At 35.7% G+C, this 25,013-nt stretch overlaps 1 protein-coding gene across 2 annotated transcripts in view; it reads right to left on the bottom strand.

The window, feature by feature from the left end:
• Positions 1–219: 219 nt before the first annotated feature.
• GRB14 (growth factor receptor bound protein 14) overlaps positions 220–25,013 on the bottom strand; it is a 132,399-nt gene continuing 107,605 nt past the window's right edge. Inside the window, exons 5-13 of one of the 2 annotated variants that reach the window (XM_012555304.1) lie at positions 24,828–24,965; positions 19,024–19,134; positions 18,736–18,831; positions 9,669–9,749; positions 4,643–4,759; positions 4,480–4,552; positions 4,251–4,338; positions 2,229–2,322; positions 220–1,001 (exon numbers count right to left, since the gene is read on the bottom strand). In XM_012555304.1, the coding sequence (XP_012410758.1) occupies positions 855–1,001; positions 2,229–2,322; positions 4,251–4,338; positions 4,480–4,552; positions 4,643–4,759; positions 9,669–9,749; positions 18,736–18,831; positions 19,024–19,134; positions 24,828–24,965 (945 nt within the window). In that variant the 3' untranslated portion in view covers positions 220–854. The remainder of the gene's footprint in view (positions 1,002–2,228; positions 2,323–4,250; positions 4,339–4,479; positions 4,553–4,642; positions 4,760–9,668; positions 9,750–18,735; positions 18,832–19,023; positions 19,135–24,827; positions 24,966–25,013) is intronic. The other variant, XM_004375576.1, reaches the window with a different exon arrangement.

Genomic DNA, 25,013 nt, shown 5'->3' with positions numbered 1-25,013 from the left:
TAAAGAGTCTTATGAAAGTTAGAGCATGTGGGACATATGAAATATAAGGTGACAATGTCACATTGTCAGATGATATGTCACAAGAAGATGTGTGAAAATTAGACAAGTTCCCTCTATATTTTGGTCTTTTTCTTAAAAATAAGTAGATAGTTCCAGTCAATCATTAAATTAATGAAAAAATAAATGTGATGAATAGTGCACACACTAGCAGTGTGCCATAATACCAGTATAAAGTTTATAGTATAATAATTCAATAATGTAATAAAAGTCATCCAGAAAAAAATCAATACATTTCAAAATAATTTTAAGATGCTTCCTCAAAATATGATTTAAGTTTCAGGTTATGATAAACTCAGAAAATATATAATTCAAAATAGCTTTTACTGTTACTAAGAAGTTATAGTAGCTTCTCTTTATTGATAACTCAAATTTTATCATACTTCTTAAGTTACAAAAAAGTAATGTAACTACAAATAAGTCATTCTGAACCCAGAAATTTTTTCATATTTTGTGGGTGAGGCTTCTAATGCTTGCTTCTGTAGTAAATAAGGATAAATAGATATTTACATTTTGCATTTTTTGAAGAAAATATTATAGTAATACAAAATCACACAAGAACACACCAAATCATTTTTTCTGAGGTTTAATTTTAACTAATGAATTTTAAATGATGAAATGTAATGTCAATCCAAGTCTTTGCTTATTTGCAATGCACAAACTATTTTTTGTTAACCTGTAGGTAAAATACATTCTTTTCACCATGGCAACATTTTCATCCTTATTTGTGGGCTTTTTTTTTTTTTTTTCCTAGAGTTCTTTTTCTTCAATAGTTTAACAAGTCACTTCTGGTTTGGCTAAAGAGCAATCCTAGCACAATAATGTTTCAACTTGCAGGGAAGTACACCCTTATTGAGTTGATAAAACTCCACTAGCTGGATTAGATCTGTAAATCTTGTGTGGCCATCATCCAGGGTGTGGAACGTTTCACCGTCATCTTCTACCTACAAGAAGAATAACAAACTGGTAAGGAGAGTAAATTATCCAGAAGGACAATTATATTCCATTGCATACTGTGGCTTCATACGTCAAAAAGGGCAAATTTATAAAACTAAATTTATCATCCTAAAAATAACGATACGGCATGTCAACTTCTTTTTTGTAACTTCACTTGCATTTAAAAGAAACATGTCATCTGATCTTAGGATAAGCAGTGTGGCTTTATTTTTTCTACATTTAATCCCCCAATGTTCTGTTAGTTAGGACAGTATGACTATCTTGAATCAATAAACAGTGAGAAATCTGAAATATTCTGTGTAAAAGTAAACATATTTTAATGCTCCCATTTATAGAAATTGATTTCCATTTCTAAATATTATCTACTTAACATCCTCCCTTAGTATATGAAAAATGAATATTCACATAATTTGTATCACTAAATTAATTCTGAAGCAATCAAATATGCTAATGAATGTCAGTCAGGCTTCATGTTCTTTTTTTTTTTTGGCAGTGACGTCTTCTGACATCAAACAAATTCATACTTGCCAGGAACACTGATCACATAATCAAAGAAGTAGGGAGGATACTTTTGATGGTCTTTGAATAATTTCAAAAAAAGCAATTCAAAAGGAAAAATTAGTAATTTAGCCATCTTCTGTAATACTTTCTTAAAAGTAGAGTGAATCTCTACTCCACATGACCTGGTTTCAATACACAGATGGTACGCACATGCACACATATGTAACAGTAGCAGCAAAAAGCCCAAAGCAAGCTGTGCTTGCTACTCAGAAGTAGAATCACAAAGATATTTTAAATGTGCTCAGAATAGTTTAAAGAGCCCTTGTATTTCTATCCATAACCATTAAAAACAAACAAACAAGACAAAACAACAATGTTTTTGAGAGAAGGGGCTTTAACATGATGGTCTAAAAAAATAAACCGCAGAATTCAGGAGAAAGAATCTTTAGTGGCCTTTTAACAACAGGTGGCACGGGGTCTATACAATATTGCTAAATCATATTTTGTGGAAAAAGGGAAATTTAATTTTTATAATTCCTGTATTTGCTATATTAATTCAGGCTCATAAAACGATTTCTGCCAAACTTAACTCCAGTCGAAACACAAGCTCCCTAATGATAGTTAATAAAGGACCAAAAGAAAACCAAGGTTTCTGAAAGCTTATACATTAACATCATTTCTAATATAGGAATGTGAAATCACAAATTACTTACTGGTATAATTTGAAAGTGCTTTATTTTTTGTCCATGACTCATTGACAGTACGAAAGTTTTGGGATTACTTTGACTATCCCGCACCAAGAAAACTCTAAAAAGAGAGAAGGAATTTCAATGTTTCTACATTTTATTCATAGATTTCATAGAATTATAGCACATAACAAATCCAAGAAGTATATTCATAAATGTTGTAGCTAGGGGTTTCTCTTGTGTATTCAATGGCTGGGATTTTCCAACATGGTAAACAATACAGCATAATATAATCTTATACTATAAAACTGTCATCAGTGCTAATATCATTTTAATAGGTTAAATATATAGCCCATTTGTCAGACCGTTTGCTCACAATAACCAATATAATGTTGTGTTGGCATCAACAATTAGTGCTATGTCCTTTTTCCACTGGGAAATTGGGTGTTCATGGGTAACTATATCTCTCTTTTGCACAGACAATGAGGCATTAGCAAATGATTATTTTAACATCTGGGTCATATCAGGCCCTGAAAAGAGAAAATTTTATTTATTTCGAATGAGATCTTTTTTTTTTTTTTTTTTTACCCCTTCTCCTACCCTGACTCCCCTTTCCTCTTTTGATTCTAGCTTCTACTGTTAGATATATAAAAAAAAGTGGAAAGAGTGAGAAAAGAATATATTAAAAAAAAAAAATCAATCTGAAATCATTTATTAAATGATTAACCAAAATGTCTTAAGTAAAACAAAACAAAAAAAATCAAACAACATATACTTTAACCCTGAAGAATGAGGTAGAAAAGCCTTTATAATGTCAGGCTAGTGAAACAAGATGTGGCCTAATGGCCTAAGAGAAGAACGCTGCCAGGCGTGGATTCCTATTTACTGGCAACACAGTGCAAAACCATGTTTGTATTAATTGCTGGCAAACAGACTGTGCAAACAGTCCCAACTGGTAACTCCAATGCTAATCTCCCTGTGACTGGGCACAGAGGTAGCCCCATTTGAGTCATCACAGATGTCTGATGAGATTATCCATTTCAATTGTGCTGTGTGAGATTCCGACATGACATCACTGGGAGATGGGACAAAAGTGAGTGTCACTGATAGATCAAGCTGTAATTCTCCCTTTTCCGAGTAGACCACCACTACCACCTAGTGGACCACTTGGCACCATCACATCTTTCCAAAGGAATACCAAAAAAATAAAAAGGATATTGTCATTCTTTATACAACTATTTCATTCTATTTACAAAACTGGGCTCAGAAATAAAGGAAATTATAATTGTCCAAAACATTGGAACAATCCTTTGTGATTTCTTTCTTTTCTTAGTCTCATCAGATTGTAATTCTGTAGATTGTTCAAATTTATGTCCAAAACGGCTGCACTCTACACAGAGAAGCATATTAAATTTTTCTCTTATTTAGAGTCTGGTAAGACGCTGACTTGCTATTAATAATTTTCCATGAAAAGACGTGTTTTTACCCAAATGCCAGAATTAAATCCCCTTGAAACCTTGTCATCATCTCAGGCCATCCCTTGAAGATAAAAGATCCCATAAAAAGCAGTGAAAGTATGTAAGAAACAACCTGCATTATACATTAAAAATATAAGTTGTAAGATAATGTCATGAGACAAACCACACTTTGGAAGTATATTAATTATAAGTTCAAATAAAAGAATTTTTCCAGTATCTACCACCAACTTAACTGACACTCAAAAATGAGTTTTTTTTTTTTCCCCCATCAATTAATATCTGAGATGCTAGAACTGGCACAAAAGGGGTAATATTAGTGATCATTGGTTAAGAGCCAAGTGTCCTATTCAGTTATCAGTTCATTCATGTAACAAATACTAAGTACAAACTATGTACCAGCTACTGTATAGCTATTACTAGGATACAATGATAATCATCCTTAAAGAACAAAATCATTTCTGTTTTATGACAAGCCAAGGTCAAAAACTCTTCGTGTGAATCGAATAAGTGAATCCTGCTTATAGAAGAACTCCAAATCGCTACCACTCAAAACCAAAGATATCAAACTTACCCATCTACAAGTCCTTGCTGAATAATCAGTCGCTGAGCTTCATCTCTAGAAATTTTATGGTGAAACCATGGCTGTGATCTGTGGATAGCTGAAGAAATTAAATGGATGAACACAGTTTTTTTTGAAATGATCACAACTTAATTGCATATACTTTCCACCACATCCACTTAGTGACTGCATCTAAATACACCTCTATCCATCCATACAGTTACAATGAACATAGACATACCCATGTTTGTGGAAGAGCTCTGTGAAGAGGCAGTGGGGCTACCATGAATGCCCAGTCGTAAACATCCTTTTTTCTGAGCAAGGAAGGGGGAAATTATTTTCAAATTTGGGGGGGCAACAAACTCAAATCATAAATATTTCAAAGAAAGTGAAGCTATTTGTACCCTCCAAGCAAGACCTTCTTCAACCGCAACTGAGAGGGCTTCAGTGGGATTTTCTATAACTCTGCTTTTCTGGCCTGAGAAGTCCATTGCTACCAGGGAATTCTCTGATATACTTCTCTGGAAAACAAACAAACAAACACTTTTAACCATGAAAATACCTTTGAAAGTTATCTTCCAGTGCTTTGCTGGCAATAGCTTCCCATTCCAGAATGTGGTATCAAAAGCGGCTAGCAACAAATTAATTTGAGGAAATTAAAAAGCTAAAGCACATATTCAAGATAAAATGGGGCTATAAAATATTTTGCTTAAATAAGTTATACAGTTATTTGATAAGGTAATTAATTAGTGATGAATAAAGAGACTAAAAGCCTTCAAGGTAAGTATGTCTTTCTACTATAACAATCTCATCTCTTCATATTCTACAGTAAAATGGTAAACTCCAATTTAGAGAGGAATTTGTATGATTACGAAGATTCACTACTTCTGAACTCATCTTTCCACTAGGTTCTGAGGCTCATCAATTGTCACTTACATGTCAAATCCATCTACTTATGAAGCAGCTATTTTATGAGACTCAAGATGCACAAAAACTCCAATTCAGATTAACTTTCATCTCTTAAGAAAAAAATAGTATTCATAGTTATAATGGAGCAAATTAGAATATGTATTTTGAAACTTTATCACATCGATTTTTATCTTAATTAGAAAATAAAATTTAGTAAAATTCAGATAATTCCATAATATTAAACTTTCTGATTTAATATATGAACATTTTCCTCACCTTGTGAGAACATAGCAAAATTAGAGCTTCCAAAATAAAGTATTAACGATGAAAGAAGAACTAATATAAAAGGAAGATATCTTGAAACAAACATATTTTAAACAAGTAATAAAATCACCTTTTTTCCAAATACTTCTTGTATCCATATTCTTTGACGGTAAAAGTAAAATATCTAAAATCTGGTTCTATATTTTTATGTTTTGTTTACTTATCTATTTGGAGCTCTACTTCTCAATCATCTTTTTAAAAGTAGGCAACCCAACAAGAGGCCATGTATCTTACAAACCGACAATTGTCAAAAACTCCAGTCAAGAGTCTCACTCATTTTATACAATTTGAAGTAGAATTAAAATTCCTCCAAAGTGGGGGGGAGGGGGATCAAAAACAGCATGAAAACGTTATCCCCACTACAGTTATTGTTATTTTTCACTAATAGAGGAGTAAAACCAAGGGCACAGTTCTAATGGTAAAGTCTGAGCCAAAATGTTATCTGGTGACTCATGGCTTAAATTAAGACCATGTTATGCCTCTCTATGTGGAGTCAGCCATTCCTAGCTTGGTCTAACAAACTATAGTCAAATCTGTGTTTGGAAAAAATCTTGTCCACAAAGAAATAAAAAAATAAATTTAGGGCTCATTTATCACTGCATTGCACATTCCTCTTTATTACCATTTGTTATTTTCTCTTCAAACCATGATGTAGTAGTTCACAATATTTTTATGGTTCATCTATATTTCTCGAGATCCGGCATGCAATCTTTCATTTGTTACAAGAGCTTTTATAACTGACAGCTGCTCTTTCCAGACAGATGCTGTCTCTGTAATCTCTATTTACTGTCACACCTTCGTTTGCCCTTCTCACCCCGTGATCTTCCACGCAGGGCTGTGGACCAGTTGGATATACTTTTGCTTTGCTGACATTAATGAAAAGCCTCCACCTGCCTAAACCACAGAGTAACTAGCCTCAATCATAATGATAGCTTTATCCTTGTAATATCTCTTCCTTCACATGCCAAGATGGGCTCTGTAATCTCAAGTTCCTGATAACATAAAATACTCTAAGGAAAGAAAAATAAACACCACCAGCTATTCTTTTTTTGGCCTACCATATAACAGGAAGGAATATAAAACAAGATTCCATGTTCCACGATTACCTGACATAAGCGGAGAGATTACGATACAAATAAGGAACTCGTTACTTGCTACATTAACTACACTAGGGGAAAACAGGAATACAGCAAAGGTTTTTGTCTGTTTGTGTTTTACTAAATGGCAGGTGAAGGATAAAAAATTAATAGTTTACCTTTAGTGGACAAAGAAATGGAAGTGAAGCAGAGTCTGACTTGAAGTCAAAAGGTCATTTTCAGTTAAACTTCTTTCACACAGGAAAGCAATGTTGAAAACATTCAGAATTGGTATATTTCTCAAATATCTGCCCCTTTTTCTAGCTCTTTCTTCTTGTGGGATGCAGGGCAGGCCCTAAAAAAGGGTCCATGGTTTTAATGGCACTTTTTAAGAAAGAAGAGGCCTGGGTATACCCTGGATGATCTAGGCCACACTCTGAGATCAGATCCAGTCACTCTTATAAAATTTGCACCTAAATGTGTTTCAGGCAGTTTAACTGAGCAGTAGCTAGTAGCCACGCACTCTCTGCAATCCCATTTGAAGGATCTAGATAAAACTATCAGTGCAGTCCTTAGCAAAGGGATACAGAATTTTTGTTCTCTCATCTGCTTCATGAAGAGTCACAGGACATCAGAGATGTAACAGATTCTAGAGATTATGACAACAACCGTCCTTATTTTATACTGGAAGACACCAGTGCTCTACCAAGGTCCCACAGATAGTTTAGGGTAGAATCAGCAACAGGTATGCCCTTTCTACGGTCCTTTTATGTACCACAGAATGAAACTACACTTTAAAATGTTTAGTCCAGGGTCAAAAATGAAGAATAATAAGAATCTGAATAAATTGTTTTCCGTTCTTCTTACTCCAGCCAGGGCCACATAAATAGATGCCTCTTTAAATAAATCCTCTGTATGCCTAAAGAAATAAAAAAATACATTTGGCTTTCAGAAATGTCTGCTGATGATTCTTATTTCAAAGGCTGATGAGCATGGCCAGTATGTACTATATATATAGCTATTATGTTCATTATAGTATGAGAAATTTTATTTTCTCATTTTTGTTCTCAAAATATATACCTAGAAAAATTAAATACAGAATACTGTTCCTTTAAAAATACAATTAAAATACACTTAAGTTTTCTATTTCCATCACTGAAAATAGTTCTTGGCATGAAAACTAAGACTGGTGAGGGGCCCTGGCATATATTACACAGGTCACTGATTCTTCAGTAATAATCTAGAAATGTGAGATTCTGCATGGACACTGAAGGAAATACAATAACCTCCCCATGCTTCTTAGTTTCCATCTTGGGAAATTAAGAATATTGGAGATACAGTTCTCAAATATATTACTCTTGTCACTCTAATTTAACTTTCAGATGCTACTTTCTCTGATCATGACAACTGCCATAGAGTACAGGTCCTCACCACACAGGCCACTAAGCCCTTGCCCTACCTCTTAAAACCAGTTGTTACTGAGTCAACTCTGCCTCATGGTGACCCCATGTGTGACAGAGCAGAACTGTGCTCCATGGGGTTTTCAATGGCTGATTTTTCGGAAATAAACTGCCAGGCTTTTCTTGTAAGATGCCTCTGGGTGGACTTGAACCTCGAACCCTTATGACCCCCAGTTCCTCCTACCAGATTCATCTGAATGTCTCTTTATTTACATGGGGGCTGAACAAGTAAACTTACAGTAACCAAACTATCATTTATGTATTGACCAAAAGTAGGGTCACTTTCAATGCAAAAAGGCAAGAATATACCATACTTGGATGCTAATAATAACAGTGATGAGACTACAAAGTACCTTGTTTTTCCTATGATTAAGAGAAAATTAAACAATAATTGCCTCCAAATGCTTGGCTGCTATTAACATGTTCATTCTAATCACTTTAGACTCTCAAAGAAATTTGGAGGGATTTAGGAAAGGATTAAGCTAATAAAATTTCTTACTCTTTTTATGTACATATGGATTCAAAGATAAGGGTAAGATGACAAATTGAGAAAATACTCACCTTAAAGCAATTCTTTTTATAAAAATTCATTACCTTCTTTAGTTTCTTATTTTAGGGCTTAAAAGTAATCTGATACAAAGATGAAAAGTTACTCTTCCACAACATAAAGCAATGTAACTACAGAATTGGAGTTCTTTTTTTCTATATAGTCTATCAAGCTTCGTAATCAACATTATTTCATGCCTCATTCCTAGAACTGAGTATTTCATCTGCTACATTACATGTAGGGTGCATGTTCCTTCCTTGGTCATAGCCATGAAGAATACATTTTTAATCTAAGTGGAAATGCAGGTTTCAAAAAACGCATGAAAACTGATTTGTAACCCAGGCACCTACATTTGAATTCCTAATATACTCAATATTAAGGAGCACAAAAAAAAAACTGTAGAGCATAAACTTTAAGTTCAGAAATAAATTTCTTATGTTAATGCACAGGAAATTAAAACCAGGTCCTAAAGAAGGAAAAAGATGTTTGTGTCTGCAGGTAAATATCCAAGCTACATTTATTATCAAACTGAGAAACAGTGTCAGCGTTAATGCAATGCATGACCTCTATTTAGGCTTTCAGTTTGGAGGTTTCCTGGACTGGAGTCTGCTTTTTAAGGAATCTGAATTTTTTTTAATTTTTATTATTAGAAAGCCAGAGCACAAAAGAGCTCACATGTATATAGTGCATCATTTAAAATCCCAATCCACTGGCATACTAGACTATGACAATCTCAGAAATGAATGAATGAATCCACAATCAAGACCAGTAATTAAGGAAATTAATCTACAATCTCAAGGAAAATGTACTGTAAATTATCTTATTAAGGTCTAATCCTCAAATGTAGTAATAAGACAGAATGGCTTACATAGTACTTTCTTTTAAATATGTTAAAAATTTCTTCAACGTGGACTATTATCTATTTTAATTGAATACTTCAGATATACTTACTGCTAGGATTTTATTACATAGGCTGTAAACATACAAATCAAAGAATACAAAATTAAATATAACTTTATGGCAGAATGGTGCCAAAGAGTTACTTTACTTGACCAAAAGGAAATAATGTAAATAAAAGGAAAATAAAGTATAGGTTCAAAAATCTGGTACTTACCATGGGTGATATACTCTGTGAACTGCAGCCACTTCTACCTTGATATGGATGCATGTAATTCTGGTACAGCTGCATGCCATACTGCAGAATAAATAAATAAAAACACATTTCCACCACTTTTACTATACTGATTATTTATGAAAATCAACACTTTCATTAATTACACACCATCGATATAAAACAACTTAAAAATATAAGCTTTACTTAAAAAGCAACCAAAATTTTGAAAGCTAAATCTTGAGAAGCAAACATGGTACTACAGATAGAAGGACCACACCATCCCTCCACAGCAAAGACCCAAAAAACTAAGTAAAACAGAGACAGACGTCAATCCTGGAACCCTACGTGTCAAACAAAGAGATAAAGAACTCAGCCAAGCACCAAATGGAATAAGAAACTGACAAGGGAACACAGTGCTAGGGGAGATACCAGCGGAGGTCCCCTATCAGCTAACACAGCACAGATTCACCATCTTGGACTCCTGTTGGAGATCAGCAGACGGAGTACGGGAAAGCAGCTTCACAGAGCTCCCAGGAGACAGAGCACCCAGTAACCATCAATATATGCTCCCTCCCCCCTTCTTCCCCCCTCTTGATCTCTTCTGCTTCCCGCTGGCTGCAGTCTCTTGGCTGGGAGGCACTGGCTCTGTGCTGCTTGGATTCGCTCCACCCACACTGGCCAACTCTCTCAGTGCCACTTCTTTGTTGCTGGTGTTGCTTTTCCCCGCTTCTTTTGGTTTCTTCCCTGCCTCTCACCTCCTCCCCCAACTTTTTCTCGAGCACCTGGCTCCGTGTGCCATCTTTGCTTCTTCTTGAGAGGCTGTGAAGCACCATTTGGCTGGGGAACTGCTTCCCCGGTCTGCATCGCCAAGCTAGTGAGATCCCCGGGGACTTTATGTTTGTTTTGGTTTGGTTTCTGTTTTGTTTTGTTTTGTTCTGTTTCATTTGTTTGTATTCTTTCTCTTTTTGTGGCTTGGAAGCCCCTTCTAGCCAGGCTGTACTATACAGCTTGGGAGCCACTTCCCCGGTCTGCATAGCCATGCCAGTAGGCTCCCTGGGGGTATTTCTCTTATTTTTTTATTTTTATTTTTTCTCATTCCTCAGTTTCTCATCTCTCTATACTTACCTTCTTTTCCTTTCTCCTGAATACCTGGTGCTGTGTGACTTCTCTGCCCCTTCTAGCCAGGCTGTACTGCATGGACAGGGAGACACTTCCCTGGTCTGAGCAGCCACACCAGTGGGATCCCTTCTTTTTTTCCAATTAATTATTTATTTCTCTTTTTCTTTTTCTTCATTTCTCAGTTTCTCATCTCTCAACTCCAACAAGCTCCCTTAGTACTCTTCTTTGTTTTGTTTGTTTCTTTGTTTTTATTTGGCTCCTGTTTCTCTCACATCTCTATCTCCTTTCTCACACCCATCTTACTCCACACGTCACAACATTCCCCCTCCTTCCTGCCTACCTGCACCTTGTGCTGAACATCACACCCCCGAGCAGCACAGGCACAAACAAACCATCCCAGCGTCTTCCCTTCAGCTGGACCTGCTCTGCCGCATCACAGCTGAGTGGCTGGCCCTGCCCATTGGACAAGGAGGTGAAAAGTATCATGCCCACAGACAAGCAAACAACAAGGAATGCATAGCCTGCCTACTCAGACATAACCAAATAAAACAAAAAAGTAGGATGAAACAAACAAATCTACAACCAATAAACGAAGACAATAACTACTGAATGTCCCAAAGACAGCAGATAATATCAAAACATATTAAAAAAAACAGGACTGGATGGTTCCAGTAGGCGTCCAAAATAAAACATCAGATGACTTTCCAGTAGAAGAAAAGGCACTAGAAGTACCCGATAGGGAATTCAGATTTCTAATATTCAGAGCTATCCAAGAGTTGAAGCAAAAAGCTGACAAAAATGAGGAAAAAATAGACAAATTCATGGAAAAGGCAGACCAAAAAATGGAATAACTCAGGAAAATAATACAGGAAAAAAATGCCAAAATAAATTCACAACTAGAAATCATACAAAAACAACAATTAGAAATCCAAAAGATAAACAACAACATTTCAAAAATGTACAGTGTCATAGAAGGGCTGAGGAGCAGGTTTGAAACAATGGAAGACAGGATCAGCGAAATTAAAGACAAACACTTGGATACAACTTTGAGGAAAAATCAGGAAAAAGAACAAAGAAAAATGAAGAAACCCTGAAAATTATGTGGGATATAATCAAAAGCAAAAATTTGTGAGTGATTGGAGTTCCAGAGCAGGGGAGAAAACGGAAAACACAGAGAGGATCACTGAAGAATTGCTGACAGAAAACTTCCCTAATATAATGAAAGATGAAAATCTGACATCCAAGAAGCTCAATGAACTCCATATACAATAGACCCCAAAAGAAAATCACCAAGGCACATCATAATCACACTCACCAAAACCAAAGACAAAGAAAGAATCCTGAGAGCCGCTCGATAAAAATGAAAAGTCACATACAGACAGGAACCAATGACTAAGCTTTGATTATCTGGCAGAAATCATGCAGGCAAGAAGGCAATGGGACAACATATATAAAACCTTGAAAGAAAAAAACTGCTAACCAAGAATAATATATCATGTAAACCTCTTGTTCAAATATGATGGTGAAATTAGGACATTTCTAGGTAAACAGAAATTAAGGGTATATGTAAAAACCAAACCAAACTTACAAGAATTATTAAAGGCAGTCCTTCAGTCTGAGAACAAACAACGTCAGACCACAGCCTGAATCTAGGACGCAAGATTGTACCAGCCAGATACCAAGCTAGGAAATGAACTCTCAAAGACTATCCAAAATCAAAATAACTACAACAGGGAACCAGAGAGGTTAATCTGTAAATGACAAGAATGTCAGAACAATAAAAGAGGGAATAAACAGTGTAGGTATAGAATTTTCTGATGGAGAGAAAGGCAAGGTGATACCAAGTAATAATAGACTGGTTTAATCCTAGGAAGATAAGGATAAATTTCAAGGTAACCACAAAGAAAGTTAACAAACAAACCTACTCATCAAAATAAAGAAGAAAAACAAAGTCTCAGTAAAAACAAAATCTACAAAAACGAAATAAAAAAAAAATCCACAAACAAAAGGAATTCAGGAGAGTAAGAGGAACAAAGAAAACGTCAACACCACACACACACACACAAAAAAAGCACTACAAAATGACAGCAATAAACTCACACCTATCAATAATAAGTATATATAAAAAGTAATAGAATGGATTAAAAAAAACAGGATTCATCAATATGCTGTCTACAAGAGACACACCTTAGAAACAAAGACATAAGTTTATTAAAAATTAAAGGATGGGAGAAAACATATCAAGAAAACAGCTACCAAAAAGAGCAGGAGTGGCAATACTAATCTCAGATAAAACAGACTTTAAAACAAAATCCACCATAAAAGACAAAGAAGGACACTATACAATGATTAAAGGATGATCCACCATGAAGACATAACCATCATAAACATCTACGCACCCAATGACAGGACTTCAAAATACATAAAATAAACTCTAACAGCACTGAAAAGAGAAATTGACAGTTCTACAATAATAGTAGGAGACTTCAACACACCACTCTTGGTAAAGGACAGAACATCTAGAAAGAAACTCAACACAAGATACAGGAGAGCTAAAGCGCACAATCAGCCAACTTGACCTCATAGACACACACAGAACATTCCACCCAAAGCTACAAAGTACACCTTATTTTCCAAGGCACATGGAACGTTCTCAGAACAGAGCACATTTTAGGCCACAGAGCAACCCTCAACAAAATCCAAAACACTGAAATAATACAAAGTATCTTCTCTGACCACAACGCCATCAAAGTAGAAATTAACAACAGGAAGAGCAAAGGAAATGAACAGATACTTCACCAAAGAAGACACTAAAGCAGGTAACAGACACATGAGGAAATGCTCACAATCACTAGCCATTAGAGAAATGCAAATTCAAACCACAATGAGATACCATCTCACCCGGGCTTTACTGGCAAGAATCAAAAAAAACAGAAAATAACAAATGTTGGAGAGGCTGCGGGGAGATTGGAACTCTTATGCACTGCTGGTGGGAATGCATAATGATACAACCATTTTGGAAAACGATATGGCGCTTCCTTAGAAAGCTAGAAATAGAAATACCATATGATCCAGCAATCCCACGCTTAGGAATATATCCTAGAGAAATAAGAGTTATCACACGAATAGACATATGCACACACATGTTCATTGCAGCATTGTTCACAATAGCAAAAAGATGGAAATAATCTCGATGCCCATCAACAGATGAATAGATAAAGAAACTATGGTACATACACACAATGGAGTATTACGCAACTATAAAGAACAATAATGAATCTGCAAAGCATCTCATAACATGGATGAATCTGGAGGGTATTATGTGAGTGAAATAAGTCAATCAGAAAAGGACAAATATTGTATGAGACCACTACTGTAAAAACTCATGAAAAGGTTTGCACACAAAAAGAAACAATCTTTGATGGTTACGAGGGAGGGGAGGGGTGGGGAAGGAAAAACACTAAATAAGACAATAGATAAGTGGTGACTTTAGTGAAGGGTAAGACAGTACACAGTACTGGGGAAGCCAGCACAACTTGTACAAGGCAAAGTCATGGAAGCTCCACAGACACATCCAAACTCCCAGAGGGACAGAATTGCTGGGCTGAGAGCTGTGGGGACCATGGTCTTGGGGAACATCTAGTTCAATTGGCATAACACAGTTTATAAAGAAAATGTTCTACATTCTACTTTGGTGAGTAGCGTCTGTGGTCTTAAAAGCCTGAGAGCAGCCATCTAAGATATTCCACTGGTCTTACCCCTTCGGGAGCAAGGAAGAATGAAGAAAACTAAAGATACAAGGGAAAGATGAGTCTAAAGGGCTAAAAGACCACAACAAACATGGCCTCCACCAGATCGTGTCCAATATAACAAGATGGTGCCTGGCTACCACCACTGACTGCTCTGACAGGGATCACAATAGAGGGTCCCGGACAGAGCTGGAGAAAAATGTAGAACAAAATTCTAACTCACAGAAAAAGACCAGACTTACTGGCCTGACAGAGACTGGAGAATCCCTGAGAGTATGGCCCCCGGACACCCTTTTGGCTCTGTAATGAAGTCACTCTTGAGGTTCACCCTTCATCCAAAGATTAGACAGGCCCATAAAACAAAACAAGACTCAAGAGGCACACCAGCCCACAGGCAAGGAGTAGAAGGCAGGAGGGGATAGGAAAGCTGGTAATAGAGAACCCAAGGTTGAAAAGAGAGAGTGTTGACATGTCGTGGGGTTGTTAACCAATGTCATGAAACAATATGTGCACTAACTCTTTAATGAGAAACTAGTTTGTTCTGTAAACCTTCATCTAAAGTACAATTTAAAAAAAGAAAGGTAAATTTATATTGTCCAGCAATGACACATTTAAAATGACAGTGTTTTTACTTGGGCCCACAATTTAAGATCTACCTTACCAGTATAACGTTCTGGAGCTGGTATTCATACTCACTATTTTTAGCATCAAATAATACTACAATCATATAGAGTAGTACATTGTCTAGTGATAAGATAGCTCACTTGAAAAGGGTGCCATGCTTGGTGGTACAAAGACTCAGAAAATCCACACCCATCCTAAGCAACACTGAGTAAATTCACCATAGCTCTCTGATGATTGATCAATGAATTCCACTGTCTCTTTGGTAAATCCAAAACTTGGTACTTATGTTGAGGATTCTTGGTACTGTATGATCCTCTGGGATCAATAATCTTATGTCATTGTTTAATTTTTGGCTTCAAATTCAGGGATGCCCAAATGGTAGGAGAGCCAAATCAGGCTGATTTCAGACAAAAGGTGGCAAAAGACAATGTGATCCAATATAGATAAGGACTGAAACTTCTTTGATTTCAGAAGGTAACATCAAATGGACCGGGCTACCAGGCAACAACTAGGAAGTGTGTCTGGATTACAAATAGATAAAATGCCAGCTGCCATGACCAAACCTGTCCCAGAGGGGTTTCTACCTGAAACTGAAGATACTGCATTTAGGCTTAAGCTATTTTGTTAAACTACACAAACACACACACACACAATGGGACAGACAGGTTTTCTTTTTGCTAAATTTCATAATTCTCTTTTTCATGAAGCTGTCATGAACTTAAAAGTGGGTCCCACATAAAAGAGATCAACAAGACATCCTGGAATCAAATCTTACCTTTAGGAAGTATTCAACTTAAACATTCCAACAGAGCTGTTTCTCCACTAAAAATTATTTAATTAACAGCAATTTCAGGAAAGTGGATATATTTTGTAATTATGCAACACTGGGGAGTGGTTACTGTTTTCAAGATTTTGCTTTTAACAAAAATACAATCCCACACTCATTCAAAGTTCTTGTGTTGCTTTCATTCAATTATTTCCCATCTTTGAAAAATTATTTTTTTAACTTAATGTGTAATTGATGCTACTGGGGCCTAATGAAATGAATTTAAATTAACTCAAAGCATACCATAACTTTATGACATTCTGGTCAAATTCATTCTGAAAAGTATATAATAACCTAAAACCAACACTTTCACAGGTAATGCTGCTTACCAAACCAAAATCAAATCCATCACCATCAAGTCAGTTCTGACTTGGCTGCCTTTTATTTATCTGCAGTGAAAAGCCTGCTACCTACTATTAAGACTGTTTTCTTCAAAGATGCATTGTGCCTGGTAAGTGCAGTGTTAGACAGTTGCCTCTATGCTGCAGGAGATCTTTAATAGGTATCTACCTTTGGACAAGGGGTAGGGCACAAGGTGACCTTAACAATTCCCTGTCCTATTGAGGGGCAGATAAGGAAGTAAAATATGTTAGAGAGAAGCCAGCAGAGGACTTAATTAAAGGGAAGGGAACAATATGTAATTAGGACACTACACCCAAACTTCCCTTTTCTAAGCCTCAAATGTTCTATGATTCTAGCTTACTTTGGACATGTCATCAGGACGGACCAATCACTGGAGAAAGACATCATGCTTGATGAAGCAGATGGTCAGTGAAAAAGAGGGAGACCCTCAACGAGATGGACTGGCACAGTGGCTGCAACAAGGGGCTCAACATAGCAAGGATTGTGAGGATGGTGCAGGACTGGGCAACGTTTCGTTCTGTTATACGTAAGGTTGCTGTGAGTTGCAGCCGACTCGATAGTACCTAACAACAACAACATAGGTAACTAACATTTCTCCAAAGAGAACAGCAATGTCTCCATCTGATGCTACTTGAAGAGATTACTGACTCACTAAAAGAGGCTCCCAAAGGATGGGCTGGGGCATGTACAACTTCAGAAAGTTTCTTAGGCAATTCTAATGTTATGTCTCTAGTTACTACTCCCTGGGCTAGCTGGTTTCTAAGATCCTAGAAATTTCTTTCTTTTTTATTTTTCTTTTTCACATTTTATGACAATCAACAACACAGAAGCAACTACGTATCATGAGAGAATTTCAAAGAACCAAGCCATCTAGGCTTTGTTTAAAAAAAAAATATTGGTAGTCATTTTAAAAGCAGAACATTTGAGAAACAAATAAATAAACCCCTATAAAGAAGTAACCACGGTGGCTATCTGTCATAACAGAAAAAGGAAGTAAATTTCACGGTTAATCCAAAAACTTCATTTAAACCCTTTAAAAAGACATTCTTCCAAACCTAATATAACAACTAACAATTCTGATAATTCTGTCCTTCTTTACCCTGATCTCTCTCTAAAAAGGGATGTTAGTAAAAGGTTAACAAATTACAGAACTGAGAATGGCAATGGCAGAAGGAAAAGAGTGGATCTGGAAAATGCACAGACTATAATTTAATTAAAGAGTTGACTGCATCTCCTTCGTCAGGCTAAATGAAATGGTGGAATACAAAGGTCTCACAAAGCCCTATACTGCTCTGTGATTTCCATTTATAAATATATCAAAGAGCCAGTTTTAACACATATATCTAATATTAATAATCTAAGTCTTCCTATAATAATGGGTTAATTATATTAGCAAACTATTCTAGTGCTTAGGTAGGAATCATGAAGAGTAACTTAGAAAATGTTGAGGCTTCCATTTTAAACCAAAGATTTAACAACAACAGTACATTATATATTTTATTGAGGTGACTTTCACACTTCGGCAGCAATGATACTGGCCAGTTCTAGCAGAGACACAGTCCTTAAATTGTATGTTTTCAATGAAAAAGACGTGTTTTTTGGAATTTTCTCCCACACACACCGTGACTACCAAAGCAGTATCTTCAAATGAAATGGCTGATAATTTTTATTATTATAAATTTAAAGTTGTATTAAATTTACCTGTGTACAGGTTTCAAAAATAAATGTTTTCTATAACATTCTGGAGGAAATATATCCAATGTCTTTCTTCCTTAAGTCTATCTACCTTTAGAATGTTCTTACTCATTTTAAAATGCTCACCAACAAATTATGCTTATGAAAGTAGTAATTTCTACTTAGCACAAAGACAGATGTTTTAAAATATATCCACCATAAAACTTATATGATAATTCGAATCATTTAACTGTGAAACTAGAAAGCAAATTTAGAAGATACTAAAATGAAATAACAAGCAATTGCATTAAACACCTTCAGGTGGGTACATTTTAAAATACACCTCATGTTGGAATGTTGGCAACATTTTAATAATGTAGACTAAGTCCTGTATAGATGTTTCCATCAGCCATACTGGCTACATATGTGATACTTCTACAAAAGTAAAAATCAGAACATTTCTAGAAATAAAATACTTACTCCACACACACACACAAAAATAAATGCATTAGGTTACTCTACTCTACTCTGGAAATGTTTTTATCTTTTAGCTTAAAAAAAAAACACACATATTTGGTGGTGGCTATTTTTCTTCTTTGCCATATAGCCACACAGATTCACTGTGAGTTTTCATGTTTTGAAATACAGATATGTTCAAACTTTTATGGTACTCTCAGCATTTAATAGTAAGTTGCACCTCTGGCGAGATTACCTTAAGCAATCTAATCGCAGTCAGCCAGCACGTCCTACTCTGCTCTTCTTCTGCACAGAGCATTTTCAGGTCTCGGGGCCCTCCTGCTTTGTTAGGCTAGAAGGCCACAGCACATTGTTTATCGTTAATGCATATCTTGAAGGTAACACCTGTTGAAATAAAAGCCACTAAAATTCTCCTATATATAAGAGGAAGCTTATCTCTTTCAAAAAGAAATTAAAAGAAACCCAAGCTTACCTAAAAGGCTGAGGCTTGCTTTATTCATCTATCAAAATATTAAGCCTGTACCTTAAAGCAGAATCCATAGTTAGTGGGCGCTCCGTGTTTTTTTTTGCCTGCCAGTGACACATAAATATCACTATTGCCAAATTCGCTGAAAAACTGCAAATGCCGTGGTTCCTTAGGAAAAAAAAAAAAAAGTGTTGAAATGAATACATATTTTTACACTTTCTCTTTGTGTTTCTATTATATTACATAATTTATACCTTGGGCAAAAATTATTCCAAACAGAATTTCAGTATACAGAAACAAAGGCGAAGGAAAACTAGGTCATTATATCCTTAAATAACCAGGAACTGGATACAATTTGATTTAATTTGGGAAGTGGCAGTTTGCTCATAATTTAACTTTGAATAGTACAAAAAAAATGCATCTTCTCATTTTAAAATTACTCTCTTTAACCACCATTGAGAATCCCTCAGATTCCTTTGTGAGGGAGAGAAGACAGCAAAGAATGGCTTTTCAAAATGATTTTCCTATCTGGGTTTCAAATGATGGCAGTTCAACAAAGGGAAGAAGGCTGGTTTGAGCTTCCACAGAAGTTTAGCCAAGAGAAAGAAGAAAGAAAAGATGATTTCTGCTTGGTGCAAACTGGTTATCCCTCACATGTGTCTCCCTCATGAGCAAACCACATTCCTCCTGAATGAGGTCCCTCATCTCTCAGGGGCACACCAGGGGAGGACTGAGATAGGCTGCACCACTCTCCTCCTTTAGAAAAGAAGGAAACCTGCGCAGAATAATTCAGGGAAATTACCTGTCACTGGAATGTATCTGATTTTCAAGGCAAAGTGGAATCCTGAACGGCTATTTTTCCTCTGGGAAATCTAGGAGATTTAGAGTTGGTCATGGGACATCACTGGGTCATGATATTCTCTCAGGCTAATACTTGGAGAAATGCTTAACTCTGGGGTACAAAATATAATCAAAACTGACCAAAGTACACTTGTTCTCTAAAATCTAGCTACTCTAAGTGTAAACTCAGATCAGTAGCATCAGGATTACCTTGGGAGCTTGTTAGAAAGCTCCCAAGGGCCCATCCCAAACCTACTGAACTAGAATCTGCATTTTAAAATGATTTCTAAGTGATCTACATGAACTTTAAAAGTTGAGAAGTGGAGCTGTAAAAATCCACAGCATTCAGCAATGTGAGCGACCCCATTCAAATCCAAAGAAATTCCAGTTATTTATCAGGGGCTATCCCATTTCTGATCATTGGTAGAGCAAGCATTTCTCTGTATGTCAGTGTTCTTAGGCATTTTGATTTAATGACTAACTCTAGTTCCCAACTCCATGGGAAAATAATGCAGAAAAGAAAATTATTAAAAAAAGACCTAGCCTAGGACCCTAGAACAAGGGAGGATGAAGGAGAAAGATATTCTTATTGCCATGGCTTATAGATTTTATTCCTTCATAGAAACTGGTTTTGTAGTAAACAAATATTTGATTTCTATGAAGATGGCACAAAGCCATCCCTGTCCACTGATACCACAGAAGTCAGTGCAACTGAGTCGTTCAGATGTGAGAAAAAGGCAGCTTAAGAAACACTGGAGGTATGATCAGTATCCTCTCTTGATTGAATTTTACCCCTTTACTGCAGACATAGCAAGGCCTATGGCACTACAGGACTACAAGGATGAGCTGGATAGTTAGCAAAAGTTAAACACGTGCATGTGTGTATCAGGGCAAAGAGGAAGAGATTACTTAGAGGTTTCTCTGTTAACAGGTCCTAGCCACAACCCCAAGGCTTGTAGCAGTGCATATCTAACCCCTATGCAGCTTACGACTTTAGAAAAGAAAATTGAGATCTCCTTAAAAAAAGAATATGAAATGGTCTCCTTGCCAGGTAGAAATGTCATATTAGGTATCAGATAACCTACGTAATTTGTACTAAGGTCATAATCATTGAAGGTACCTAATATCCTCAATTTTTTTTTTCTTTGAGGGTGAATTTAAAATCATCTTCATGTATAGGCTATGGGTTTGCTAGGTGCAGGCTACAAAGAAGAATATTATGTGTTGATGGGTAGCAAAATCAGACACTCTCTTGAGGAGAGCTAAGGTCTGGCCTGAGAATGGATGTTTAATGCTTACTATTTTGCCTAGCCAAGGGGAAGACCATTGCAGAGATAAAGGAACAGATCCAGTAGAAGGAAGAAGGGCTGTTTTGTTGTATAAATCGGCAGAGAGGGAAAGGAGGTGAAAGATGAAACAAAAAAACATAATGGGCAGTGAGTTTTAATGAGAAATCTGTTAGTTAAACAGACATGATCATCTCTTCCAATGAAAAAATGATCGTGAGAGAAACATGATTACTAGATTGAGAAACCACTTTTCTCTGATGTTAAAAGTAAAAAACTTGATCCAGTACACACATGCTTAAAGCACTCTCATATACTATTTTGTACATTAAGAACACTGGGAAAAGAACTCTCTCTTTAAAATGGTTAAGAAAGCATCTAAGACCTTAACAGCAAAATGGGTAAATATTTATCTTAACATCATTTATGACAGAAAAATTTGAAAACTAGTTTAAATGTTCAAGAAAGTTTACTTAAATGCATCAATATAATAGACTACTAGGTAGCAAAATAATGCCATATACTTATAAATAAGAGATTTATGCAAAGGAACAGGTTACTAAACTAGTGGAAACCCATTCCATGAGGCATTCCACCACTCATACCACAACTGAAAAACAAGCAAAAAATGCCCAAGAAAAGCAACAAAGGAAAACCACATATGAGAGCAAGGAAGAAATTATGCAAAAATAGCAAGGGGAAATCTGGAAAAGAGCCAAGTATTCCTCTTCTGCAGCTCCATATTCCTGTCTGGACCATTGCCCAACTATCTGGTCTTCATCATTAGCTGTGTTCCAAGCATTTCCATTTGGATACTTCACATTTATCCCAATATATCTACAACATTGTCTAAGACCATTATCTTTCTTCTTAGTAACCTTTGAGAAAATCTCCTATTTCTGTTTATTCTACTACAGTATTTTCTATTCCTTTATTATTTTTGTTTCTTTCTCTAAGAACATATTTGACTACTTCCTCTTCTTTCATATCAAATCAGTCACCAAAACCGGGCCATTTGACATTTACTCTAGTATCCATCATCCCTTTCTTCCCCCTCCACTTCTCATCCTAATTAGGTTCCCATTACCTCTCACCTGGATTACTGAAATGATCATTTAATTAGCACCCTGTATCTCTTTCTCTCCTCTATCTCCTCTCTCTCCCTGCCATCCTGCCTCCCTTGCTCCTTCCCTCTCACTCTCTCTCTCTCTCTCTGTCTCCCTCAATCTCGCCTTGATTTTTTTAAGCTCTCTATGGGTTACTATGAGTCAGAATCGACCCAACAGCAGTGGGTTTGGTTTGGGTTTATGGCCAGACTCATCTTCTTACCATGCTCACTCACTTGCTAGAAAAATTTTAATGGCTTCCTAAAGCAAAATATGGGAAACTCTGGTGGTGTAGTGATTAAGTGCTACAGTTGCTAACCAAAAGGTCGGCTGTTCGAATCCACCAGGTGCTCCTTGGAAACCCTATGGGGCAATTCTACCCTGTCCTATAAGGTCGCTATGAGTCGGAATCGACTCAATGGCTATAGGTTTGTTTTTTTTTTTTTTTTTGGTAAAGCAAAATATATATAAATTACTTTAAAAAGTGGTCTTTTCCTACTTTTTCAGCGATTTTCCCTTCCCAAAAGTTCTCTATGTTTTGGTCATGCCTTTCTTCCATCTGAAATAATTTCTCTTCTTATCTCAATCTACCTACATAGTACTCATTCTTCAAAGGACTGGCTCAAGCTTTTGAACTTAAGGAAAAAAAGAAAATATTTTATATTTTTTAGTATAACAAATTAACATTGTTAGAAAATTAATAGTTATTTTGCAATATTTTTGAAAGACAGAGTTCAAATTAAGGTCAATCAAATAATTTTTCTTTAAATCTAGGTACCATAATGAATCCAGGACTGGAGTTTTGCAATCCAGAAAGTCTAACTGAGATAACTGTAAAAGAATACAACAAAGAGTACTATCTTGGATAAGTAAACTCATGCTCAGCAACAATCACAAAGCAGATAAGGAAATATCACCATGAGACTCAGTAGACTCAGCCAATAATCATAACTAGGGTAAATAAATAATACAGTAAACTGAAAAATAATTTTATGAAGTATGTTAGAATACTCAAAAAGTAAATCAGGGAATATATATTTGGATTGAGAATAAAACGCTATTAAAAACAGAAAGAAATGGAAAAGAATCAATTGGACAACTTAGAAATAAAATATATAACTATGGGGGAAAAACTGAACGTATCAATTGAAAAGCAGAATCGCTTTAGCTGAAAAGAGAATTAACAAATTGGAATATGGAAATGAGGAAAGCACTCAGAATGCAGCATGAAGACATAAAAAGATGGAAAATATAAAAGAAAAATTAAGAACTATGGAATAAAGACAGAAAATGCTACTGAAAATTTCAAGGATCAAATAATGAGAATGGAGAAGAAATAGTCAAATAAATAATGGATGAACATTTCCAGTACAGGAGAAAATTATGAGCACAAAGATTGAAAGTGTATGCTGAGAAGCAAGTAAGATTTAGCTACAAACTTCAACAGACTAGAAACACGGTAGGGAAATTACTGAACACCAAGTTATACGCATATTAAAAAAAAGAGAGAGAGAGGAATGACAGATTACCTATAAAGAAGCAACAACGATGTCTCTGACAAAAACAGATACAGGCAGTCTCTGACTTACAACAGGGATCTGTTCCAACGACTGTCATAAAACGGTTCTGACAGAAGTCAAATACCTTTTTTTTTTTTTTCTGTTTTCATTATTATTGCCTTTTATTATCAGTATGTTTAGAAATCCAATCTTTATTTATCTTTGGGAGTTGGAAGCATTACATAGAAACTTAGAAAAAATAATAACATCAGCAAATTACACGCTGCAACACTGTATGTATTACTAATGACAAGATGTACAAAAAAAAATGGGACAGGCAGTCGTAAGTGCAGTTCGTCATAATTTGAATATGTCGTAAGTTGGGAACTACTTATACACGAAAACAGAATTAAAATAACTTCTCATGAAAACTCTTGAAAGTATTTACAATTGAAAAGTATGAATACACTGCATAAAAAGTCAATACTGTATGGCATAGTCTACATATAGACTAGACTACACAGAAATATATAGATTACATGTGTGTTTATATAATTATGTATATGTATATCTGCATATGCATATTTATGTAACTGTGTATGTAGGTGTATATACACAGATATACACACACATCTAATCCTAATCATAACATAACTTCTTGTAGGAATTTACAATCTAAGTAAGAAAATAAAACACAAAAAAAGAACTAAAGAACACGTAAGGACTCAGTTGGATATTATTAACTGCATCAACATCAACAGAAGTTCAGATACAGTTAAGTCCAGCAGTATGACCTGGGTAAAAAGAAAAGGTATGAACTATGTTTGGCCTTGGAGATTTGCAGGCCTAGGATAAAGAAAAAGGGGGTGAATTTAGAGTGGAGAAGAAATGAGCAGTGTATGTGGTATTGTAATAACAGCAGTCAGATTTCATCAAAGGATGTGTGTTGAAACTAGTGGGAAATAACACTGAATAGTTAGGTTTGAAATAGATTATGTAAATGTTTGGATTCCAAAAAAATTACGAACTCTTGACATCAAATAATCAAGTTTTAAATATAACAGAGTAAAATCCATTTGAATTTATAACTAATATGTCATTCAAGACACATCACTGACATATCAACTTACCTTTGATGTCCCTTTAGTAGAAAAATATAAACCAGATCTTCTTAGAAGGAAGTAAATCTTTTTCCAGGACTTCTTTCCCTGTTCTTTTGCATGTAAGAAGCCATGGATTTCAGGATATGTGCTTGAACTCAGAAACATCTGGAAGAAAAATTAGACATTTTAATACTGTTAGTGAAGGGAGGACAG

The sequence above is a fragment of the Trichechus manatus genome, unplaced genomic scaffold (assembly GCF_000243295.1).
Source record: "Trichechus manatus latirostris isolate Lorelei unplaced genomic scaffold, TriManLat1.0 scaffold00037, whole genome shotgun sequence".
Lineage (NCBI taxonomy): Eukaryota > Metazoa > Chordata > Mammalia > Sirenia > Trichechidae > Trichechus > Trichechus manatus.
This window is presented reverse-complemented; position numbering and strand designations above follow the sequence as displayed.